This window comes from Zootoca vivipara, chromosome 12, assembly GCF_965207765.1.
Source record: "Zootoca vivipara chromosome 12, rZooViv2.hap1.1, whole genome shotgun sequence".
Lineage (NCBI taxonomy): Eukaryota > Metazoa > Chordata > Lepidosauria > Squamata > Lacertidae > Zootoca > Zootoca vivipara.
The window spans coordinates 16,652,549-16,676,386 of record NC_142595.1 but is presented as its reverse complement, the minus strand read 5'-3'; the positions used below and the strand labels follow the sequence as shown (position 1 = coordinate 16,676,386).

Below are 23,838 nucleotides of genomic sequence, written 5' to 3'. Positions count from 1 at the left end.
CAGTCCCGTGGGTGTCTTTATTTGTGTATTGTTCTTTTCTATGTATGTTTTAAATTTCATCCAATCTCTTTGGAATGTTTTGTCACCCTGTTCTCGGATTTTTTCCCCAGTCAATTTTGCTATTTCTGCATACTCATGGAGTTCACAGACCTACAGTTCCAGGCACACTCAACAAACTACAGTTCCCAGGATTATGACGTGCTTTAAATATATGGTGCATATGCAGACTTATTGGGTGAATTCCTGCATTCCAGGCCCTGTAACCGCATCCACCTCTTATCTTTCTATTCAGCACCTGTGGGCTAATGGTTTCTCTCTCACTCTTGTCTTTCAGGTTTATCCGGGGCAGGGCGTGTGCCCTGCAGCTCGTGTCCCTCCAGGTGGGGGGCATCCACCCAGCAGCCCCACTTCCCTTCTCCCTACCCCTCTGGCCTTCAGCTCCATTCCATGGGGGTGGATGGCATGTATGAGAAGAGCAGGATGCTGAACATACAGAACAGCACGTGGGGCAGCCGCCAAGAGTGGTACCAAGACAGTTTGGTGACAGGACCACCCAACCCAGGTATGAAGGGATGGGGGATGAATTCGATTCAGTTCGCGTTTACAGTGGTGCCTCGCTAGACGAATTTAATTCGTTCCACGGGTCTTTTCTTATAAAGAAAAATTCGTCTAGCGAATCCCATAGGAATGCATTGAATTTTTTTTGGATTTTTTTTTTTTGCCCATAGGAACGCATTGATTGAATTTCAATGCATTCCTATGGGAAACTGCGATTCGCCAGACGAATTTTTCATAAAACGAATTCGTCTAGCGAGGCAACCTCCACTAGAAAAAACCTTTCGTTAAGCGGAAATTTCGTTAAGCAGGGCATTCGTTAAGCGAGGCACCACTGTACTTGCTTCATTTGCAGTTTCTGAAACGATACATCATCATCATCATCATTTATTGAATTTATATACCGCCCTATACCCAGGGGTCTCAGGGTGGTTCATAGAATAAAATCAAGGTTAAAAAACCACAAATTACATAATAAAAACAAAAACAACCCAATAGCTCCCCCCCCCCAAAACCCCACATTTTAGAAGGGCATAGGTTGTAAAATCGGATCAACCAAAGGCCTGGTTAAAAAGGAATGTTTTTGCTTGGCCTCAAGGTGTATAATAAAGGTGCCAGGTGAACTTCCCTGGGGAGAGCATTTCACAGACTGGGAGCCACTGCAGAGGAGGCCTTTTTCTCATGTTGCCACCCTCCGGACCTCTTGAGGAGGGGGCACATGAAGGAGGGCCTCAGAATATGATCTCAGGGTCTGGGTAGGTTTATATGGAAAGAGGCAGTCCTTGAGGCATTGGGGTCCTGAGCCGTTTAAGGCTTTATAGGTCAAAACCAGCACTTTGAATTGGGCCAGGAAACTAATCGGTAGCCAGCGCAGTCAGACCAGGATCAGTGTAATATGCTCAAACCTGGCCACTGAATTCTGCACTAGCTGATGTTTCCGAACCGTCTTCAGAGGCAGCCCTACGTATAACACATTGCAGCAATCTAACCTTGAGGTTACCAGAGCATAGACAACAGTAGTTAGGCTATCCCTGTCCAGATAGGAGTGTAGCTGGGCCTACATGAACAGAAACAAGGCCAGCACTTTTTTTTACCTTAAAAAAGTGCCAGTACTCACCAGCAAGCAGGCAGAGGGGCCAGCCTGTGTGGAAGGGGCATGGCCTGAGGCCAAGGCTGGGCGGTGAGGGCGGATTAGCTGCTTGATGCTCCCTCGTCCACCCACCCACCTACCAGGGTGCTACCACACTGGGGAATAGGCCTCCCCCAACCAGGAAGGAGGCAGCAGGGCTCCAGGAGCCTGTCAAAGCATTGTGTCTCCTTCTCTAAGGTCAGCAAATGCTTCCCGGGCTTGGAGAAGGAGGCGTGATGCTCTGACGGGCCCAAGAGCCCTCCCGACTCCCCGCCCAGTCCTGCATACTGTTGCATACTGCCAGGAAAGAAGCCCTTCCTTTGATCTTCACAGTTCTCTGAGCTTTGCAGTTCTCCAGCCATGCAATGTGTACGCAAGTGCATATACTAGGGTAACATGTGCACTAAAAAAATACCAAGGGGGTGTGTGTCATTAGGGAAATTGCTTTGTGATGATGATGATGATGATAATAATAATAATAATAATAATAATAATAATAATAATAATAAATTATTTTTTATACCCTGCCCATCTGACTGGGTTACCCCAACCACTCTAGGCATTATAAAAACTAGGCATTATAAAAACAAGAAACCACACATCAAAATATGTGTATATTATGCGGAATTGCATTAACATGTATGTTTGGATAAATTGATGCTAAATTTTCATGAGGACGTGTGTGTGTGTGTGTGTGTGTGTGTGTGTGTGTAAACTGAATTTAAGGTTGGGAAAATGAGAAACTGAGATTGACAGATTTGCCTGCCTCTTTCTGTCTGTATAGACCTAGGTATTGACGTTTATTTATGTGCCTGCTCTTCCAAGGACCTCAAGGTGGTGCAAATGGTTCTTCCCTCCTAATTTTATCCTCACGACAACCTTTGAAGGGAGGCTAGGCTGGGAGAGAGTGAGTAAGGTTACTTACTGAGCTTCACAAACACACACAAAGATTGCCATTTCCTGCAGTCTGGAGAGTATGAGCTAAGCTTCCTGAGGGGCTAGATCAGGCGTGGAGAATCTGTGACCCTCCAGATCTTGCTGGACTACAACTCCCATCACCCTTGATTATTGACCAGGTTTGCTGGATTTGATGGGAGTTGGAGCCCAAGAACTTCAGGAGGGGGCACAGGAGAGTTCCCCATCTCTGGGCTAGCTAAATGTCAGTGTGCTTACATCTACACCATACTTTTAAAGCATATCCCTGCTCCCCAAGAATCCTGAGAACTGTAGTTTACCCCCCAGGGAGCTACAGGTCCCAGGATTCTTACCAAACTACAGTTCCCAGGATTATTATTTTTGGGGGGAGACCATGTGGTTTATATGTAAGCGATAAGAAAAGCAGGTTTGGGAGAGGGGGATGTAGAGTGGAGAAGTGGCATGGTGTTCATGCTTGTGTTCTCTTTTTTTAATTAAAGTCCTGTCAAACTCTCCGGCTGCAGGCAAGTTAACTGCATCACCGTTCTCTCAATGGGGGAGACCGACTTCCTGTTTAAATCTCCTCCCGTGGCCAATTCTTTTCAACTGAAAAATTTTCTTAAATTTCTTTCTGTTATTCACGGTGTCCAATGTCTTCAAATCCTTTTTTTTTAAAAAAAAAATCCACTGCACTTCCGCTGCCGGCACGGAGCTTCGTTCTGTGAGGGTAGCGATGTGAGGGTAGCGGTATACTCAAAAATGGTGCCCGCAACTCTGACTACGCTCTCTCTTGGGGCTCTTAAAAAGAGCTTGCCGGGGAGCAGAGGAGTCACTTTGGGGCGCAGCCGAGTTCTCACACCCCCAGAAAGCTCAATCAGGGGTTCTTCGGGGGGGGGGGTGTTGCTCTTGCGGCTCCCCCCCTCCCTCACAGCACCAGGAACCTCTGAGCTCGAGAATTCCTCGCCGATCAGCGCTGGCGGTAGACCGGAAGTCTCATGCTTGTGTTCTCATCCCTTTCTCCAATTTAAGCTGTGTCTCCTTTGTGGCTTTCGCTCCTTTCAGGTTCCCAATGCTCTCTTCCAGGTTTTCGTATCAACAACAAGTAGCTAGTCCCCCAGAGAAACTCGAGACAGCAGGCAAGGGAAGAGGGAATGTCCCAGGACTTGGCAGTCCATTGCTGCTCCCAACCAATCAGGGCTGCTTGTTCTAAATCTAGGGCAAGTGTCAACAGCTGGTACCCTGACCCAATGCCCTCTATGTGCTGACACCTGCCCAGGGCCAACAGGTGCTTAGGTGTAGCCACCATTTAAATGCCCCCGCAATGTAACATCACTCCCAAGACTTTGTGGGATGCGTTTACAGTGGCTGAAGCCAACCGCCCAGTCCTGCTCAGAGAATTGTTGCTGCTTCTGGAACTGCCTGCATATTGTGTCAAATATCAGTGCTGGGTTGGTTTGAGACAGAAGTTCAGATCAATTTCCTTTTTAATACAAAATGGCCGAATTCGCTGGAATAAAACACAGCTATTGCCCGAAACTTGCATTTCTCTTAATTTTGCGACGCAGTTTTCCCATCAAGTGATGTGCACAAAAATATGCATGTTAGGGGGGGGGGAAACTGTGTTAAAAATGCACTTAAGTGAGAACAACACACAAAACATGCGTGGGGTTAGGGGGAGATTGCTTGGGGAAATCTGCACTCTCTACGTTTTTGTGAGGACTTGCAAAAGAAATTGCAAGCTGATGCAAAAATGTGGAGAGCTGAACTGAAGATGGGGAAAAGTAGAAGCTAAAGCTAACAGATTCACCCATCCCTAGATGTGGATATACTCTTGACAACAACAAGCAAGCTCTGGGTTTCCCTCAAAGTCCTTACCTAAGGAAGTGATGCCCTTTTACCTGGCAACATTTTGGGTTTTCAGTCTGAAACCTTGGAGAGCCATTGTCAAACAGTGTAGACAGTGCTGAGCTAAGTGGACCCAGTGCTCTGCCTCTGTATACGGGCAGCTTCCCATGCCCCTATCTCAAGGGATCACCAGCTTGCCTCCATGCATTGGATGCAATGTGGCATGCTCACGCAGAGTCCATAGAAGGCATGCTCTGCAATCCCATAATTCAGTTAGCAGTGTTTCTCAACCTTTTTTGGGCCACGGCACACTATGTTCTATGAAAAAAATCACGCGGCACACCAACTCTGTGCCGCCCTATATTTAGTTTAGTTTGTCTATAGCCCCTGCTTTTTGCCCAAACGGGCCCCATCCACCACCCAGCTGAAGTCCCCAAGCTGCTTGAAACCCACAAACATTACAATCCGCCCCTAGTCCAACATTTACTCGCAGGTAAACCTCGCGCTCAGTTCGGTGGGCCTCAGTCCCCGCCGCCCAAGCAAGCATCGGCATTCAACCTGGCGACGCAAAGCTAGGCATTTCTACTCGGAAGGAAGCGCCGCTGAGTTTTAGTGGGGCTTGCTACCTGGCTAGTGGCTGCAACCGGATTGCAGTTTAAATCGGATTTGCGTGTGCAAGCCAGTTCCGCGGAGGCCATTGGGACGTTTCTTCTCAAATAATTGGGATTCGGCACATCTTAGGACACATTTACACGGGAGGAAGAAAGTCCCAAGGGAAGCTGGCGCGACCTCAGCCTGTAATTTGCCGCGACGTGCGGCGAAGAGAAGGGCGATTTGCATTGTCACGTGCCTGGCGGCCGCCAATAACCAACACTGACCCGCCGGAAAGGAAGCCGGCCGGGTCACGACGCGGGCGCTCGCCTCGCGCCGTGACCCGGCCGGCTTCCTTTCCGGCGGGTCAGCGACGTGACAATGCAAATCGCCCTTCTCGTGGCGGCACACCAGCCAGCGTCTCGCGGCACACTAGTGTGCCGCGGAACAGCGGTTGAGAAACGCTGAGTTATGGGGTCCACTACCGTCATAAGCTGCGGCAATAGCCATTGGTTCCAGTGACCACAGTGGGAAGTAGTAGTAACGCTTCTGAATATTAGTCAGTGGAAGCCGCAGGAGGGGAGAGTGCTGTTGTGTTCAGGTTTCCCACCGGTGGACCACTGTGATAACATAGATGATGGACCAAACGAGCCATTGGCCTGGTCCAGCAGGCTCTTCTTATGTTCTTGAACTGGGATTGGGTTGATGTATGGAGGATAGGCCTCTACAGTGGCTTTATGGAGCAGTATGCCTCTGTAGTTGCTGGGGAAGTGGGATGAAGGGTTAGCACCTTCACATCTCCATCGCGGGCTTCTCAGTGGCATCTGTTTGGCCACTTGGGAAGCAGGATGTTTGACTGCACAGACCTTTGGCCTGAGCCAGCGGGACTTCCCCTATATTCTTATACCACAGACTTCAAATTATATTACCTGTTGAATCCAATTGGAATAATATGGGATAACTATCCGGTTGTCCTACCCATAAGTAGACAAATATTCTCATTCACATCTCACATACACATCCCAGAAGTGGAGAACTAGGCTCCTCCAACTTATTATGGTAATAGAATCTTCCTTTTCATAGTTGTTGTTTTTTAAATTAAACAGTATGTTACTAGTCCTCATCACTCTAGAGATCTGTTTGGAAAGTGGCTAGAGGGACACTGCACCCCCTCAGTGAATCACCATCCCACTTGAGCATTTGCCCCTTGGTGGTGCTGTTGGGTGCCAGCAATTTTTGACAGCAGCAGACTGTTCCTTTTCCACCCCCCCTGACGTGGGATCAAATGTACTTAGTAGTGCTAAGTTGTGAGGCATTCATTCATTGGGGTGGATGAACATCCCCAATGTTTGGATTTTGGTTTTGGGGGGGGGAGAGGTAGGGGGGGTCCTTAATGAAATCCTCAGCCCCAACCTCCTGACTCCTCTTGCTTTTTGCTAACCCATGAGGTCCTCTGCAGCCTTCTAAAACTATGAGAACTGCCATCGCATAACATAAAGGGGGCTGGACTGGATCCCATACCACTTGAGCATCGAACAATCCTGCCTAGAGCCTCAGTTCCCGCACCAGCTTTGTGTGCCACCCAGCCTAGTATCTAGATGAGATATACTGCTCTTTCCTCCCCCTCCTTTCCCAGGCCACAGAGTTTCAGGAGGTCCATCCTGTTTATTGGGAGAGTTTATCTATCATATGTAGATGGAAGAGGAAGTGCCCCAGATTGACCCCTGTGGGGAGTGATTGGTAACATCTGGAGATGCTTTGAGTGGTTTCCTATTATTATTATTATCATCATCATCATCATCATCATCATCAAACTTATTAGTCGCTTTTTTATTTTAGAAAAAGTAACTCAAAGCGACTGATGCGCATACATGCATATGTAACAGAGAATTTTAAGACAACATAAAATTAATCAGAGTATAACTTTGCTGCTGCTGCTTCAGCAGATAATTGCTGCTGAAATTCTAAATCACCTCCACCAAGTTTATTCCTGTGGCTTATTGCTCTCTATGAAACAACTCATAAATTGTGATAATCCCTGACAACTGCTGCTGTCCTTCACGTGGTAGAGTCACGTGTCACAGATTATTTCCTTCCAGCAGCTAAACCAACCATTGGTGGGTGCAGACCTGATAAGATGCCTTGTTAGTGACCTAGCCTTCTGCGCCCACCAAGACTTCCAGGAAGCAAATGTATAGCTTTTCATCTATTGTCTGAAAAACACGTCCAAATTATTTGATAACCAAATAGCCTGGGATTTCATAGATTGTAGAGTTGGAAGGGACCATGAGGGACATCTAGTCCAACCCCCTGCAATGCAGGAATCTTTTGCCCAAGGTGGGGCTCGAACTCATGACCCTGAGATTAAGAGTCTCACTCTCTACTGACTGAGCTAACTCTAAATATCTGCACAATCTCTGTGGCCCATTTTGTGTCCCTGTCCAGCTGGCGCTTATAGACCCACCCTGGTTATGTTACTTCTGGTCCCCTTGATGCACTAGATCCAGGGCCGTCTTAAACATATCTGGCGCCGTGGTGCGAAGATCCCTCCGGTGCCCTGGCGTCCTGCACCACCCAGCCTTGCCGTAGGGCCGGCCCTGACTAGATCACCCACCCGGTCTGGACGAATCTCTCCGGTTTTGGTTTCTCTTTTTCAACCTGCTTCCAACCTTTCCATTCATTCTACCCCGTTTCTGCATCGGTTTGCAAACTTTATTTTTCAAAAATGTCGACGTGGAAATTCATGTGCATTTTTGAACCTTTCTCTGAACAGATGCACCTTCTTGAGCAAGTTCCCCAAACACATTTTTATCAGTTCTCCCCCCTCCCAAAAAATACACCCACTGTTATGCACACTTTCTCCAATATATGCCTCTTTTTTTGGGGGGGGTGCACATTCTTTGGGGTTTGAAGAACTGCGTTCGAAAATGCAGAAAAGCACAGATTTTGAAGGACAGCTGTGCTTGGGTTCGCAGTGCAACTTGGATAGGGACGCGTCTGAACACATTTCTGCCCTGTCCCTAACAACTCACACCACTTCCATCCTGAGGTTCCGGGTTCTGTTATCGTGTGGTACCCATCTACAAAGACAGGCTGTGCTACTGCTGTTTTTCTCTCTGTGTGTGTGTTTTTCTCTCTGTGTGTTTGTCCATCTGTGCTGTTTTTAGATCCTATGCACGGCCTCCCCTCTTCTGACTTCCCTTCACTCCTCAACCTCTCGCCCCCCCTCCGCCCCCCACATCAACCACCACCACTGCCCCTCCCTCCCGCCTCATTTCCCCTCCGGGCTTATACAAGTGTGTTTCCTCCTTCTGCATTCTGCAAAGATCTCTCAGCAAAAAGAGAGAGAGAGAGAAAAAAAGCAGAGCTGATGGGGATGTGGGGACAGAGCTGGGGCGAGTCGTTGGGGGGGGGGTGCGTTGGGGGCTGGGGCGGAAAGTGGAGCAGCGGGGAAGGGGGGAAGGGGTGCTGACAACACGATGTCTGGGCCCGGGCCAAGCAGAGACACTCTTCACCGAGGGGGCCTTTTGGATCTCATTGCTTCGGGGGCTGCAAAGGACTCGGGGAAGGGGGGGCGAGGGAGCAGGCAGTGTCGCCTCGCATTAGGGCACTGCGGCTGATGCCGTGGCTCTGCGTCGCCTGCGGAGATCTGAGTGCCTGGCTTCGCGGCGGCAGAGGAAAGGTCACCATTCAGACCACAGCTCCCCTGGGATAGAAAGGTTAAACCCTCGTGGGCTCCCTGAACCCGCCCACCGTCCCCCTCTCCTGGAGACCCCGGTCCCCAAACCCGTGGTCAAACAGTGTCCCTCCAGTCCAGTCCCTTGCACTGCGCCAGCCACAAAGAAGTGCCCCCCCCCTCCGCCCAACTCAGGAAACACAAGAAAGGAAAGACGCTTTGCTGAATGAGAACTTATCGTTTGCAGAGGCCTGAACTCTTAAGCCTCATCAGCGCTCTCTTCCTGTTCCTGCCTCCATTTGTTGGCTTTCCTCTCCCCAACTCTTAGCCCCATATGTCTTGGGGTCACAGTGGAGGAAAACTCTGGCTATTTCTCTCTCTTCTCCACACACACACACACTCACAAACAGCCCCCCCAATGCTGCAACCGAGTGTGCCAGCATCAGTTCTGCACCTTGAGTGTGCAGCGATGGATTAACGAATTCTTAACACTGACTAATTAATCATTCATTAACTCTTTATAAACTATTAACGAACAGTTGTCACTGCGAACAAGCACCATACCAGTTAGCCCTGGGGGGGAAGAGACAGGATGAGAGGGGAGCGGGTGTGTGGGGTGTGTGGAAAGCAAGGCTTAGAGGTTGATAGAAGAGGCACCAACTTCTCTGGAGGTTTGAGGGGGCCGGACGCGATGTCGTGGCATGGGGCCCTCTGAACATTGAGCGGGCCGTGTCCCTCAAAAAAAGATTGGGGGACCCCAAAGTGCAACGGCCACCAGGAGCCAGTGCTTTTGGTCGGTAGGATGAAGGTATATGGCAGGCATCCCCAAACTGCGGCCCTCCAGATGTTTTGGCCTACAACTCCCATGATCCCTAGCTACCGTGTTTCCCCCTTTTTAAGACGTAGTCAGAAAGTAAGCCATGGCAGCATTTTTTAGCATTAGTGAGATCTAAGACACCCCCCGAAAATAAGACATACCTCCATGCGAGACCGCCGAGCGCCCCAGCCAGCCAGAGGGGCCTGGAACTGGCTGCTGTTGCTGCAGAGAACGCATGGAGTGCCCTGCAGCGCCTGGCCTCTTCTTTTCTTTTTTTTTTTTTTTGGGCTGCCCGAGGCCTGCCGCCCCGCCACCGGAACCGGCGGTTGCAGAGCGGAGCGCTCCGAAGCAGCGAGCGCTCAGAGCGCCCTGCAGCGCCTGGCTTCTTCTTTTGCGGGGGGGGGGAGCTGCCTGAGGCCTGCCGCCCCGCCGCCGTAACCGGCGGCTGCAGAGCGGAGCGCTCCAAAGCGCCGAGCGCTCGGAGCGCCCTGCAGCGCCTGGCCTCTTCTTTTTTGGGGGGGGGGGAGGAGCTGCCCGAGGCCTGCCGCCCCGCCGCTATAACCGGCGGCTGCAGAGCGGAGCACTCCGAAGCGCTGAGCGCTCGGAGCGCCCTGCAGCGCCTGGCCTCTTCTCTTTTTGTTTGGCTGCCCGAGGCCGGCGGCTGCAGAGCGGAGCGCTCCGAAGCGCCGAGCGCTCGGAGTGCCCTGCAGCGCCTGGCCCCTTCTTTTGGGGGGAGAGCTGCCCGAGGCCTGCCCCCCGCCACCGGAAGCGGCGGCTGCAAAGCGGAGCGCTCCGAAGCGCCGAGCGCTCGGAGCGCCCTGCAGCGCCTGGCCCCTTCTTTGGGGGGGAGAGCTGCCCGAGGCCTGCCCCCCGCCGCCGGAAGCGGCGGCTGCAGAGCGGAGCGCTCCAAAGCGCCGAGCGCTCGGAGCGCCCTGCAGCGCCTGGCCCCTTCTTTTGGGGGGAGAGCTGCCCGAGGCCTGCCCCCCGCCGCCAGAAGCGGCGGCTGCAGAGCGGAGCGCTCCGAAGCGCCGAGCGCTCGGAGCGCCCTGCAGCGCCTGGCCTCTTCTTTTGGGGGGAGAGCTGCCCGAGGCCTGCCCCCCGCCGCCGGAACCGGCGGTCTGCAGCGCCGAGCCAGCAGCCTGCCGCCTCGGTGCCGCGCAGAGCGCCCAGCAGCACCCCGAACCAGTGGCCTGGCCCCTCCGAGGAGGCCTTAAGGTACCGTACAAGACATCCCCTGAAAATAAGACACCGTGTTCTTTTTTGAGTAAAAAAAGTTATAAGACGGTGTCTTAAAAAAGGGGAAACACGGTAACAGGACCAGTGGTTGGGGAAGATGGGAATTGTAGTCCAAAACATCTGGAGGGCCGAAGTTTGGGGATGCCTGGTATATGGGGGGGTGCAGGCCTGAGATGGAAGGTGGGTGTTTCGGGGTGGAGGAATTTAGGGGTGTAACCCCCATGTGGCCTGGCTCTAGGTGTGAGGGTACCCTGGGCAAGGTGCCCTCTGGTGGACTCGCTTGGTCAGCAAGGCTTTGGCAGAATTAATGGGAGGTGAGGAGGGGAATATGTTTATATATTTTTTAATTAATTTAATATATATGCCACCCTTCACCCGAAGACCACAGAGCTGTTTATAGTATTAAAACACATAATAACCAAAGTAACTGAGTGGATCCAGCCGCCGTTTTAATGTCTTATAGTGCCCCAAAGAAATGGTACGTTGGAGCATCATGGGAAATCAAAATGGAGCGCCTATTGGGGCAACTACCCAACTGTGCTACTTTTTGCAGAGGCGATCAGGGGTTTCCAATTCCTTAGGTTCTAAAATCCGGCCCTAAAATCTTCCCTTCCGAAGTTGGAATAAAAATTATGCAGGTTCGATTCTGGTCTGACCTTGGCGCATCTGCCTAATGTCATTTGGATAGGCTATTTCCCCACCTGACGCGGGAAATTAGTTTTCATTGGGGAGGGTGGGTGGGAACTGGGGGGGGGGGAAGTAAGGTGTTTGTGGGATGTGATGGGGACACACACAGCACACAGTTTAACTCTGGGATTGGCTCCTGTGAAATGCCTGTGACAGCCTGAATGGCTTTAAAAGAGGATTGGACAAATTCATGACTGTCTGGGGTTTCATACAGGCTTCTCTTAGGCCTAACTGAAGATGTGGGGGGTTGAACCTGGGATCTTCTGTATGCAAATGAGACGTTGTGCCAATTAACTGTAGCCCTTCCTCAGAAGTCCTGGGTTCAAATTTGCAGTGGGTCACTGATGTGCTGAGAGAACTGGTACGGTTTAGTAGTTTGAGTGTCTGGCTAGGGCTGTAGATCCTTGGCTTCAAATCAGTGCACAGCTATGAATCTCACTGGGTGACCTTGGGCCAGTGACAGTCTCTCAGCCCAGCCTCCCTCACAGGGTTGTTGTGAGGATAACATAGGGGGAGGGGGGATCATGCGCGCTACTGACTTGAGCACCTTAAAGAAGGGGTGAGGTATACACCTTTAGACGCCGGGTGCAAATATTCTTTTTCAACCCGGCCTTTGGCAAGAAATGTCCTTTTAAATGTGCTTGAGGAGGGGAATTACTGGTTTGCTTTTGTTCTTATTTTTATTATGTATTTTATAAATATATACGGTGGTACCTCGGTTCTCGAACGTAATCTGTTCCGGAAGACCGTTCGAGTCCCGAAACGTTCGAAAACCGAGGCACAAAGGGCTGTCTGTAGATTCAATTGAGGAAATGGAAGAACACACAGCGGAAGCCTTTCGACTTCCGAGGCGCATTTGAAAACGGAAGCATTTACTTCTGGGTTTTTGGCATTTGGGTTCCAAAACGTTTGTCAAGGGAAACATTCGAGAACCAAGGTACCACACTGTATATTGTAATTTTCTGTTCTGAACTGGCCTGAGATCTACGGATTAAGGATGGTATGATGATGATGTTGATGATACAACAACAACAACAACACAACAACAACAAAAGGATGATGTAATAATAATAATAATAATAATAATAATAATAATAATAATAATAATAATACAGCTGACCAGGATATGAACCTGGATCTCCCCAGTCCTAGCCTACCATACTACTACCATATATTCCGGCATATAAGACGACCGGGTGTATAAGACGACCCCCCAACATTTCCAGTTAAAATATAGAGTTTGGGATATACTCGCCATATAAGAAATACGACCCGGCGTATAAGATGACCCCCGAATTTTGAGAAGATTTTCCTGGGTTAAAAAGTAGCCTTATATGCAGGAATATACAGTAGTTCATTCTCAATAACAATTACAACCGCCTTGCACATTTAACATGCAATAGGAATTATGATTAAGAAATGAAGATGATGTAAGGGTGTGTGTGTGTGCCTTCCTTTCTTCATATCTCTGTTCTGCAATCCCACCACCAGATAGTTGCCAGCAGCTGGAGAGTGGCCTGGACCCTGAGCACCCGCAAGGTGCAAGCACCCAAGACCTAGATGAGTCCCAAATCCGTTTGCAGCTGAAGCGCAAATTGCAAAGGAACCGGACGTCTTTCACCCAGGAGCAGATAGAGGCGCTGGAGAAAGGTGAGGAAGGGACGAATGTGGTTGACAACAGGTGAGGTTGCCAGCTGACTAATCTTTCTGGTTAGCAGCCCGAACTGGAGCATTTTGAGCGAGGGAAAGAAAAAAACGGTGTCCACTGTTTGCACTGTTAGCAGACACGTGGGCACATCATGCATGCGCATTAATTGAGGTGCGACTGAGAGAACTTTTCTTAAAGGTAAACCATGCAGACTCATCCATCCCACATTGAACACATGGCAATTGCCTCTGATAAATGGTGTGCAGAGGTGGGTAGCACCGCTTTCTATCTGCACATATGTGCCGTCGCCACCTCACAATTCACAGCTAATTATAGTCCAACCCCCCTGCAATGCAGATGAATATGCAGCTGTCCTGTACGGGGATCGAACCTGCAACCTTGGCATTGCCAGCCCCCCCAACTGAGTTATCCAGAGAGCCATCCAGCCGGTTAGGCTTGGAGTCCAAGACTTGAGTCCTCCGCTTACCTTCACCCTGAGGTGCCTCTCAGCTGAGGGGCTGCCATCCTTATCAGGCAGGTTATGGCTGGAAATCTTCTTATTCCATCCATACTTGATTTGCTACTTGGATAGCCTGCACAGTGTACGTGTGAATTAGGAAGGGTGCTAACGATCCATGAAAAAGATTGTGTGTGTGTGTGTGTGTGTGTGTGTGTGTGTGTGTGTTTTATTCATGTGGGAGACACCATGACCCGCGCTAGCCATGGGTCTTCCCAAGTTGCAGTTCCCAGTTCCCTGCAGATGGGGGGGGGGGTCACCATGATGCCAAACAGGATGACTCCTGTAGTCTCTTCTTTCTGTTACCTACGCTGACTTTTTAGATGGCAGGAGGTGAAGAAGATGGGGGGGGGGACCAAGGTCTTGTTGATGCATCGGGTGGCACTGTGGGTCGAACCACAGAGCCTAGGGCTTGCCGATTAGAAGGTCGGCGGTTCGAATCCCCCCAACGGAGTGAGCTCCCGTTGCTCAGTCCCAGCTCCTGCCAACCTAGCAGTCTGAAAGCACACCAGAGTGCAAGTAGATAAATAGATACCGCTCCAGCGGGAAGGTAAACGGTGTTTCTGTGTGCTGCTCTGGTTCGCCAGAAGCGGCTTAGTCATGATGGCCACATGACCCGGAAGCTCCCTCGGCCAGTAAAGTGAGATGAGCGCTGCAACCCCAGAGTTGTCCGCGACTGGACCTAATGGTCAGGAGTCCCTTTACCTTTTAAAAACGTCTCATTCAAACAGGAGTTGCAGATAAGGCACCAAGGCTGCCATGAGTGCAGCTTTTAAAACTCCCCTGGTGCTTTGGGTGGCAGCAGAAGAAATTTTTGTGGGAAGACACAGTTATACCCAGTACGGATCACACTAAATCGCACACAGTGGATATCCGTAAACTTCTGAACAACTGGACGGTGTGATTTAGATTGATATTTTGTTTTCCAAAAAAACAGGCTCCTCTCACAGGAAACAGTGATTCTGCGTATGTTCAGAGGCACTTCGCTGACATTGTAATAATTTTTTTAATCAGTTGTCGACAGTCTTGTTATTTCAAGATGGGAGCTAAGAGGAGAAGATGTGTGTGGCCATCTGGTGGGCCAGAGTGGTGCTGCAGCCTTAAGGCACTGTTTGCTTCCTTGACCTTGCATTGCAAGCCTTTTAAACACTTTTAAGCACTTTTAAACAATAAGCTGTTCTGCAGGGATAGGGGACCATTTTCACCCTGAAGGCTGCATTCTCTTCTGGCCAACCTGAGCATGGTGGGCAGGGCCAGTGGGCAGAGCTATGGATGTGAATTTTGTACCGTAGGCTAGTTTCCACACATTCCCCGCTCTCTTATTCTCCATCTGGGCGAACAACAGGCAGGAGCAGAGTCCAAGGACACATTCAAGCCAGGCATAAACACTCAAGGAAGGTGGGGGGGGCTGAGGAGAGATGGGGGGGCTGTGGAGGGGTGTGGTCAAGGGCTGGACAGATTGGTCTAGACGAGAGAGTTGTCTCTGCCGGCCAGGCGCTCCTGTATTAGAAGCGGAGAATCTGCAGCCCATGCTGCCTGCTTCTGGTAAAAAGGTAAAGGTAAAGGGACCCCTGACCATTAGGTCCAGTCATGACCGACTCTGGGGTTGCACGCTCATCTCGCATTATTGGCCGAGAGAGCCGGCGTATAGCTTCTAGGTCATGTGGCCAGCATGACAAAGCCGCTTCTGGCAAACCAGAGCAGCACATGGAAAAGCCATTTACCTTCCCGCTGTAGCGGTTCCTATTTATCTACTTGCATTTTTATGTGCTTTCGAACTGGAGGTTGGCAGGAGCTGGGACCAAGCAACGGGAACTCACCCCGTCACAGGGATTCGAACCGCCGACCTTCTGATCAGCAAGCCCTAGGCTCAGTGGTATAACCACAGTGCCACCTGCTTCTGGTAGTAGGTGCTAATCTTTCTGTGTAACAAAGTTCCAGGAAGCCAGAAAAGAAGACAAGAAGGAAGAAGAGGCTGTGGGAGTGGGGAGTCAGTGGCTACCCCCTGCTTCTAATCAAAGATGCCTTGCCTGCTTCAGCAGCTGTAGATTTCTATGGCACAGGGAATGTTGGTTCTGCCAGAGCTTCTGGACCAGAGTCCTTGGAGTCAGAGAAGTGATGCTGCCAGCAGAGTGGGTTCCTCCTGAACTGGTCCAAGCAGGCCTAACGCCATGGGCAATTCCTCAAAGTCCAAGGTCTCATCCCCTGAAGAGGGGAAGTTAGATCCTGTGGGCATGGCAGTACGTGACACAGTGGATGACATCTACAGGGTTGCTCCCGCAGAAGATTGAGAGCATCTCTGCGGAAGTGAACAGCAGGTGTGAGCTACCTGGAGAATGCAATACCCCTGTGCTCCACTAGTGGGCAGGATGGAGATGGTTCTACGCTGCCACCCTTCCAATACATACCCTACTTGTTGTGTTTTAGCTAAGAAATAGCCACGAGCCCGTGATACAGCTTTGCAGATTGATTCAAATATACTTTTGCTGGCGTGATAAGGAATTTGAGCACTGACAAAGTAATGTGGCAGTCCTATGTCCCTTAAGAGATGCTATAATAGGGTGTAAGAACATGGGAGTAGGTTCTACTTCACCAGGGGCTATAAATGATGGGGAAACAGGGGACATGTCTCCAAAACTCTGACTCCCTTGCCCTCCCATCTTCCTCAGAATTTGAGCGCACTCACTACCCCGACGTCTTTGCCCGTGAACGCCTGGCAGCAAAGATTGACCTCCCGGAGGCCCGGATCCAGGTATGGCAAGGGGATCCCCTCGGCTGTGGGACAGGCCAACCTACGCTTCCTTCTCATTCCCCATTGATTCCATTCCACTGTTCTCCCCCCTTTCCAGGTGTGGTTCTCCAACCGCCGAGCTAAGTGGCGCCGGGAGGAGAAGCTGAGGAACCAGAGGCGCCAGGCGGGGGGCACCGGGGGCCACCTGAGCATAAACAGCAGTTTTGGCTCTGCAGGCAGCACTGTCTACCAGTCCCTCCCCCAGCCGACGGGGTCAGGTGAGAGCTGTGGACCCGGCTGACTCTTTCACATTCCCCCATTCCTTCTTGGCAAACCCACCCCTGTCTGTCTCAGGGAGGCCCCCTTTGAACATGGCACTGTAGCGCCCTGGCCCCCAGTAAGGAGGGCTATCCACCATTGACAACCACATGACTTTTCTGTCTGTTACAGGCACCATGTTGGGCCGTACGGAAAGCGCCCTCAGCAACAACTATGGCGCCCTTCCGCCCTTGCCCACCTTCTCTATGGCCAACAGCCTCCCTATCCAGGTAAGCTTCTCAGAACCCCTTCTCAGACTGAAGGCCACATTCCCTTCTGGGCAAGCTTCCGAGGGCCACATGCCGGGGTGGGTGGGGCCAAAGGAAAAAAGTAGGTGGGGCAACAGATGAGAATCTATCCTATTGTGAAAGAGGCTATAGTTCAGAGGTTCCCAAACTTATTTGGCCCATCCCACCCCCCTGGAAATCTACCTTCTTTAAACAAACAAACAAACAGAAAGATGCAGTGACAAATGTGCATTCTTTTATATATCTGTATTTCTACCTACGTCCTGCGACGTAGCAAAGGAAGATATTGTAAACGAGACAGCTTGAAGCTGCAGCCTCCCTGCCACTGGACAAATAGGCAGGCAAGCTGCGATCCACTCCCTAGGCCTGGGTGAAGCCGAACAGGGTTCACCCAAGCCCAGGAAAGCCCCTCGCCTCCAGCACGACTGTAGGATCCAGGGGAGGCCTTTTGTGCCATCCCTCAACGGCGCCTGACCTGGTGGTTAAGCGTCATTACACAACAGATGAAAAATGTACGAACGGTTTTTCATAATTTTTTCTTCTTCTCTCCTTTCTTAATGCTTCCACTGCCCCCTTATTTTTATCCAATGCCACGCAATTGCACCTGAGGCTACTACTGCCCCCCTGGATCATTCCAGTGCCGCCACCCCACCCCCCCCAGGGCAGTATCGCCCACTTAGGGAAACACTGGGCTACTTTATTTATTTATTTATTTATTTATTTATTTATTATTGAATTTATATACTGCCCTATACCCGGGGGTCTCAGGGCGGTTCACAGAATAAAATCAAGATATAAAACCACAAAATACCTAATAAAAATAAAAACAACAACCCAATAGCCCCCCCCCAAAAAAAAAACATTTTAAAAGGGCATAGGATGTAAATCAGATCAACCAAAGGCCTGGTTAAAAATGAATGTTTTTGCCTGGTGCCTAAAGGTGTATAATGAAGGTGCCAGGCAAACTTCCCTGGGGAGAGCATTCCACAGACGTGGAGCCACTGCAGAGAGGGCCCTGTTTTCATGTTGCCACCCTCCGGACTTTTCCAGGACGAGGCACACTAAGGAGGGCCACGGAAGATGATCTCAGGGTCTGAGTAGGTTCATATGGAAAGAGGCGGTCCTTGAGGCATTGCGGTCCTGAGCCGTTTAAGGCTTTATAGGTCAAAACCAGCACTTTGAATTGGGCCCAGAAACTGATTGGTGGCCAGTGCAGTCAGACCAGGATCGGTGTAATATGCTCAAGCTGTCTCGCTCCGGTGAGCAACCTGGCCGCTGAGTTCTGCACCAGCTGATGTTTCTGAACCGTCCTCAGAGGTTTCCCATGCAGACGTGGAAGAGGCATTATCGGAGTTCAAGATTGCATGTCATAGCCAGGCGAAGACACCTGGGATGTGAAGCAGGACCAGCGAGGGAGTGTGGCCTGGGGAGAGGAGGTGTGGCCTGGGGAGAGGGGCGTGGCCTGAGGTGACAGACCCTGGAGCTGAGGACACCTGCCTTAAAGGCACATGCTCAGGGCCAGGCAGACAGGAGGGCTGATTGAGATCCTTTGGTGCCGCTAACCTCCTTTCTTCTGTCGCATCTTGTTTGCCCCCAACAGCAGGCCGTGCCCCCCGTGGCCAGCCAGACGTCGTCTTACTCCTGCATGCTCCCCGGCGGCTCGTCGGTGCGAAGCTACGATTCATACACGCCCTCCCAGCTCTCCTCTCATAACCTGAGCTCCAGCAACGGGGCCTCTACTGGTAACAGAAGGGCAGGGGGGAATGGCTGGTGTGGAGCGAGGGAAGGGATGGGAGTCTGGCACACCAGGGACCCGGGATAAAGCAGGGTTTGCAGAAACTGGTGGGGCAGAGGAGATGGGGCACTGGTCACCCACAGTTGCTTAACAGCCATGGGAAGTAAAAAAACAAACGAACAAAAAACCCCTCTAAAATGAATATAGACCCATGTAGGAAGGAGCGCAAGGAACGCTGGAATCCTTCCTGGGTAGTGATTATATTGTGAAATGCACAATGTGGCTTCTAGTATGCATTTTTTAGAAACCCCACCTTCTGCATAAAGCGTAAATAAAACAAGTTTCCAGTCCTCGCGATGTTGGAGCGCTAGTTAAAAACGTGTGTTGTCAGCTTCTGCTAAAACAAACACAGTGTGTTTTTCACTTGTCAGGGCTGGTGTGCACACTCGCCTAGCATAATTTCAGCTACCGCGCTCTTCTTTTATAGAGACCACAAGCCAATAGTCAGCCCCAGGAAGGAAAATATACTAAACATGAAATTTCGAATTCTACAAAAGGCTCTCCAAAGCCAGGCAGCTGGGTGAAAGCTGGAAGTGACTTTTTTCTTTCTTTCAAATGGTCAGACATAGTCCATTCCAGTTTTCGGTTTTGGGGTGTGGCTGTCCAGCCCTATCCTACTGCACAGGAGCATAATAAATTATACTCATTCAGACCATGATTGGTCCACCTAACTCAGTATGTAGCCAATACATTCACTGGCAGCAGTTCTCAGCTTCAGAATAGAACTGCACCAGTGCTTTTGCTCTCTGCCATTTGAGCTCTGTGGGCATCAACCTTGATCTTGCCATTCCTTGTGGGTGATGGAGCTTTGCCAACAAGTGGGTTTCCCCTTCCACTCTGGCTCCAGCTTTGTCCCTGCAGTTTCCCTTTGAAGCACAGAGCAGCTCTGTGCATGCCTAGCTGCTTGCACAGCTGCAAATAAGCCCTGGAATGGGAGCTTCTCATGCATCAGAAGCAGGCTGTAGTGTCTGGAAGCTTATGCCACAAGACTCTGTTTTCTGCCTCCCATGCAAACACAATATATTATTTGCAGAAGTGCACTCAATACGCAGTGGGACACGGGTGGCGCTGTGGGTTAAACCACAGAGCCTAGGGCTTGCCAATCAGAAGGTCGGCAGTTTGAATCCCCGCGACAGAGTGAGCTCCCGCTGCTTGGTCCCAGCTCCTGCCAACCTAGCAGTTCGAAAGCATGTCAAAGTGCAAGTAGTTAAATAGGTTCTGCTCTGGCGGGAAGGTAAACAGCGTTTCTGTGCACTGCTCTGGTTCACCAGAAGCAGCTTAGTCATGCTGGCCACATGACCCAGAAGCTGTACGCTGGCTCCCTCGGCCAGTAAAGCAATATGAGCACCACAACCCCAGAGTTGTCCATGACTGAACCTAATGGTCAGGGGTCCCGTTACCTTTACCTTACTCAGTACGCAGGTCATATCTTCCCAGTCTTTCTTGCCCAATAGTCTGCAGGCAAGATAGGATAAGTTTTTATTTTAATATAATAAGGATAGGGAAATCTCGATCAAACCTGAGTGACACAGAGAGGACAGACAAAAGAATTGGGGTAATGTAACATAACCTGCATACGCACTGTACATTGAAAGCACATGACATCCTGCGGATAATTCTGGGAACTATAGGGGTTTTTTTTGGTAAAGGTAAAAGGACCCCTGACCATTAGGTCCAGTCGCGGACGATTCTGGGGTTGCGGTGCTCATCTCGCTTTATTGGCCGAGGGAGCCAGTGTACAGCTTCCAGGTCATGTGGCCAGCATGACAAAGCCACTTCTGACGAACCAGAGCAGCACACGGAAACACCATTTACCTTCCCGCTGGAGTGGTACCTATTTATCTACTTGCACTTTGACGTGCTTTCGAACTGCTAGGTGGGCAGGAGCTGGGACCAAGCAATGGGAACTCACCCCATTGCGGGGATTCGAAATGCTGACCTTCTGATTGGCAAGCCCTAGGCTCTGTGGTTTAACCCACAATGCCACCCGCGTCCCTAGTTTTTTGGGGTAGGTGCTAGTAATTGCAGTGTTGTGAAGCTAAGCTACACTTCCCTGGATTTTTTGTGGGGAAGCTATGAGCTTTAAAGGCATGGTGTGTATGCATCCCATGTGAGCTATGACTGTCAAAAAGCAAGAACTGCAATATTGAATGCCTTTATTCTAACCTTAGAGTCACCCATGTTTAGAAGCACCCGTGTCCCCCAGAACTCTTCCTCAGGTTTGTTAATAAGCAAAGTGTGGACTTTTATATTTTTTAAAGTTCTTGCTTTTCTTTCCAACAGCTGCTAATCTGTCTTGAGACACCCCCCCCCCTTTCCCCCCACAGGCCAGGGTGTAAACAATTAACAGCTGTATTCTTGTGCACATTTTCCTGAGAGCAAGTTCCACTGAGCAAAGTGGGACTCTGCAAATCAGGTGTACACAAATAAGCTTTGGGGGGGAAAGAAAGCAAGCTAAGGTATTTCAGGAGTCAGATAAGCAGAACCTAGACTGTGCAGCAGAAAGCCCTCTTCTGCCTAGTGAAGCCATGTCTGTCTATAACCTCTGGATTCTCAGAGCAAGAGGCAGGCGTTTGTGTGGAAGTATTGAGCTGTTGGGAGGGGACATTTCACCTCCTTCCTGGCTGTCTTGATTTAGACAGCAGCGGATAGTATATGGACCTGCCCTTCCTTTCACAAATTGCCGTTAACAAGGCAGTTGTTGAAACCAAAGGGCTTTGGAGCAGGTCGCAACGTATCTTTCAGGGCCTCAAAAACCTGTGCAAGGAACTTGCCCTTCCTTAACCTTTGTCAGAATATTAATTCTTGCGTTACCTTCCCTCCAGTCAGGGTAGTTCACTAGGGCAAAAACTTGGATTGCTCCTCAAATCCTAAACGCTTTGACTGGAATAGGCCACTGACCCCAACATGTTTAGTTTTTCAGTTTGGCACAGTTGATTCATGAAGGGTGGTACCTAACGTGTTTACTTTGTCCATGCAAGGATGGATGGATGCTTGGGCAAATCCCAAATTTACTGTGGAGGGTTGTGGGGGGGAGCCTTTGGAACAGATTTTAGGGGGCATGCAGCAGGGAGCAGAGTAGGCAGACTTCATACCCTCCAACATGCTGAGTCTCAAAACTGGGACACAAGGCTTCCTGGCCGTGCTCCCGCGGGAGTCATGTGACCTGTGGGAGATTCCGGGAGACCAAAAGAAGCAGTTTTTTTCTCAGCATGTGAGATTGCAGCCCTGAGAAAAAGCACTTGGGGGTGCAAAATCATGGCACCCCAAATGGTTGCCACACTCTTGTGTGGGGGAAAAAAGCAATGTCCCGGGACCTTGTGGGGTATGAGAATTTGGTTGTGCAACTGCTTTGCACCAATGAAACAAGCCACTTAGTGCTGCAACGCAATATTTATACATTTATTTGCTGAACTGAGAAGACTGGGCTTTGCAGCTTATAACGTTTGGGGGTATTCACTCTATCTCCTGACTATTTTCCTCTTCTCTCTCTCTCTCTAGGGTTAATCTCTCCAGGAGTGTCTGTTCCCGTCCAAGTCCCTGGTGGAGACCCTGACCTTGCCCAGTATTGGCCAAGGTTACAGTGAGGAAAGAAGTGGAACCGGCTGGGGGGGGGGGGTTTAGAAATGGATGGCGGAAGGAAAGGGGGAGATGAATCGGCTGCTTACACGCCACACATTTAAAGTGCATGGCTTCCCCCAGAGAATCTTGGGAAGTGTAGTTCATCCCTGTCGGAGCTACAGTTCACTGTGCCCTTAACAAACTATGATTCCCAGGATTCTTTGGGGGACATAGTGTGCTTTAAACGTACAGTGTGTACAGAAGGAACTTTCCTTCCGCAGTGGAATGGCAATATCTGGGGGAAGGAGCATTAGAGAGGGCCTTCCTCAACTTTGTGTATCTATGTTAGGCAACCACGTCTGTGTGTTTGGTGCCGGGCCTCCTCTTTCCCTCAGTGTGCGCATCCATGCGTGCGCCATCGGGGGAGTGGGGACCCGTCCTTTGGTCATCCTGTCTCTTTCTTCCCAATCCACATTCCGTCTTGCGACTTTCTCCTTCCCTCTCTTCCCTCTCCACCTCCCACCTTGCCCTTTACATTGGGGATTCAGCACAAAGGATTTGGGGCAGACGGGGGAGAGAACCGATGACCCTTCGGGGAGCTGGAGGAAAGCTTGAACCTTGAAAAGGGCGGACAAATCTTGAAATCTAAAGCAAACATCGGGGCAAGTGCCGGGAGAAGAAATGTGGCAAGGGCCGCATTGGAATCCTGTGAAAATAATGGTCAAATTGAGTACCAGCAAAGGAAATTACACACTAGTCCCCTTTCAAGCTGTTGCAAGGGATGGAGGGTGGGCAGAATAAAACTTCTACCATTTGGAAGAATCACCACCATCATCTTATTATTGATATGCCATCCATCTGACTGGGTTTCCCCAGCTACTCTGGGCAACTTCTGACAAAATATTGCTAGTCTCACAGCAACATCAGTTCTAGACCTCCAAATCCATTTGTGTCTCCTTGGCTGCTCTGTCAACTGAAGATCAAACAGCTCCTTACAGCTCTTCTGCATCTCGCTCTCTCGGTTGGACAGGACTTGCCAAGGGACAGTTTCCCCCCACGGTGGCTGGAAAGAGCACAGGGAGCAGCTTAACCGCTCAGCAATGCCCACTGTCACCAACAGACTTTGTGGTCACCGTGATGGACCACCCGATGGAAGTTTCGTAAATCTGACCCTTGCCAGTTGGTGCCAAGCATTAACCCTTCCAATTTTCTGCCCCCCGTAGAGTCTTATGGGATAGATGGCATTTGTACGAGGCCTCAGGGCGCCCCCTGCAGATTGGGGACGGTCGCTGTAGCGTTACTTCTTGGGTGTGTGGCGTTCAGCGGCTCTTCCCCTTTGCAAGACGGTCCTATAAACCGCACCCCACCTTTCTCTTCGTTCACTCTGCCTCGCCTTCCCCGTTCCCCTCTCCCCCTCTCCCCGCATGGATTACACTTAGCTGCGTTTTCACACGGATCCTGGAGGGCTAGGGACTCCCTCTGACCTGCACAAAATGGCCCTCTGACCACCCACACATGCACGCTACCACCCGTAGGCGCAAACTGTTTTCACGTGTGTTAATAAAGGAC

General features: G+C 50.4%; 1 protein-coding gene across 1 annotated transcript; it reads left to right on the top strand.

The window, feature by feature from the left end:
• The first annotated feature begins 401 nt into the window (after window positions 1-401).
• Window positions 402-23,838, top strand: LOC118094875 (paired box protein Pax-6-like). The gene is made up of 7 exons (XM_088655978.1): window positions 402-562; window positions 12,943-13,101; window positions 16,286-16,368; window positions 16,466-16,625; window positions 16,798-16,895; window positions 18,514-18,655; window positions 22,210-23,838. Exons 1-7 carry the CDS (start codon window positions 448-450, stop codon window positions 22,293-22,295), a joined length of 843 nt encoding a protein of 280 aa, XP_088512104.1. The 5' UTR covers window positions 402-447; the 3' UTR covers window positions 22,296-23,838.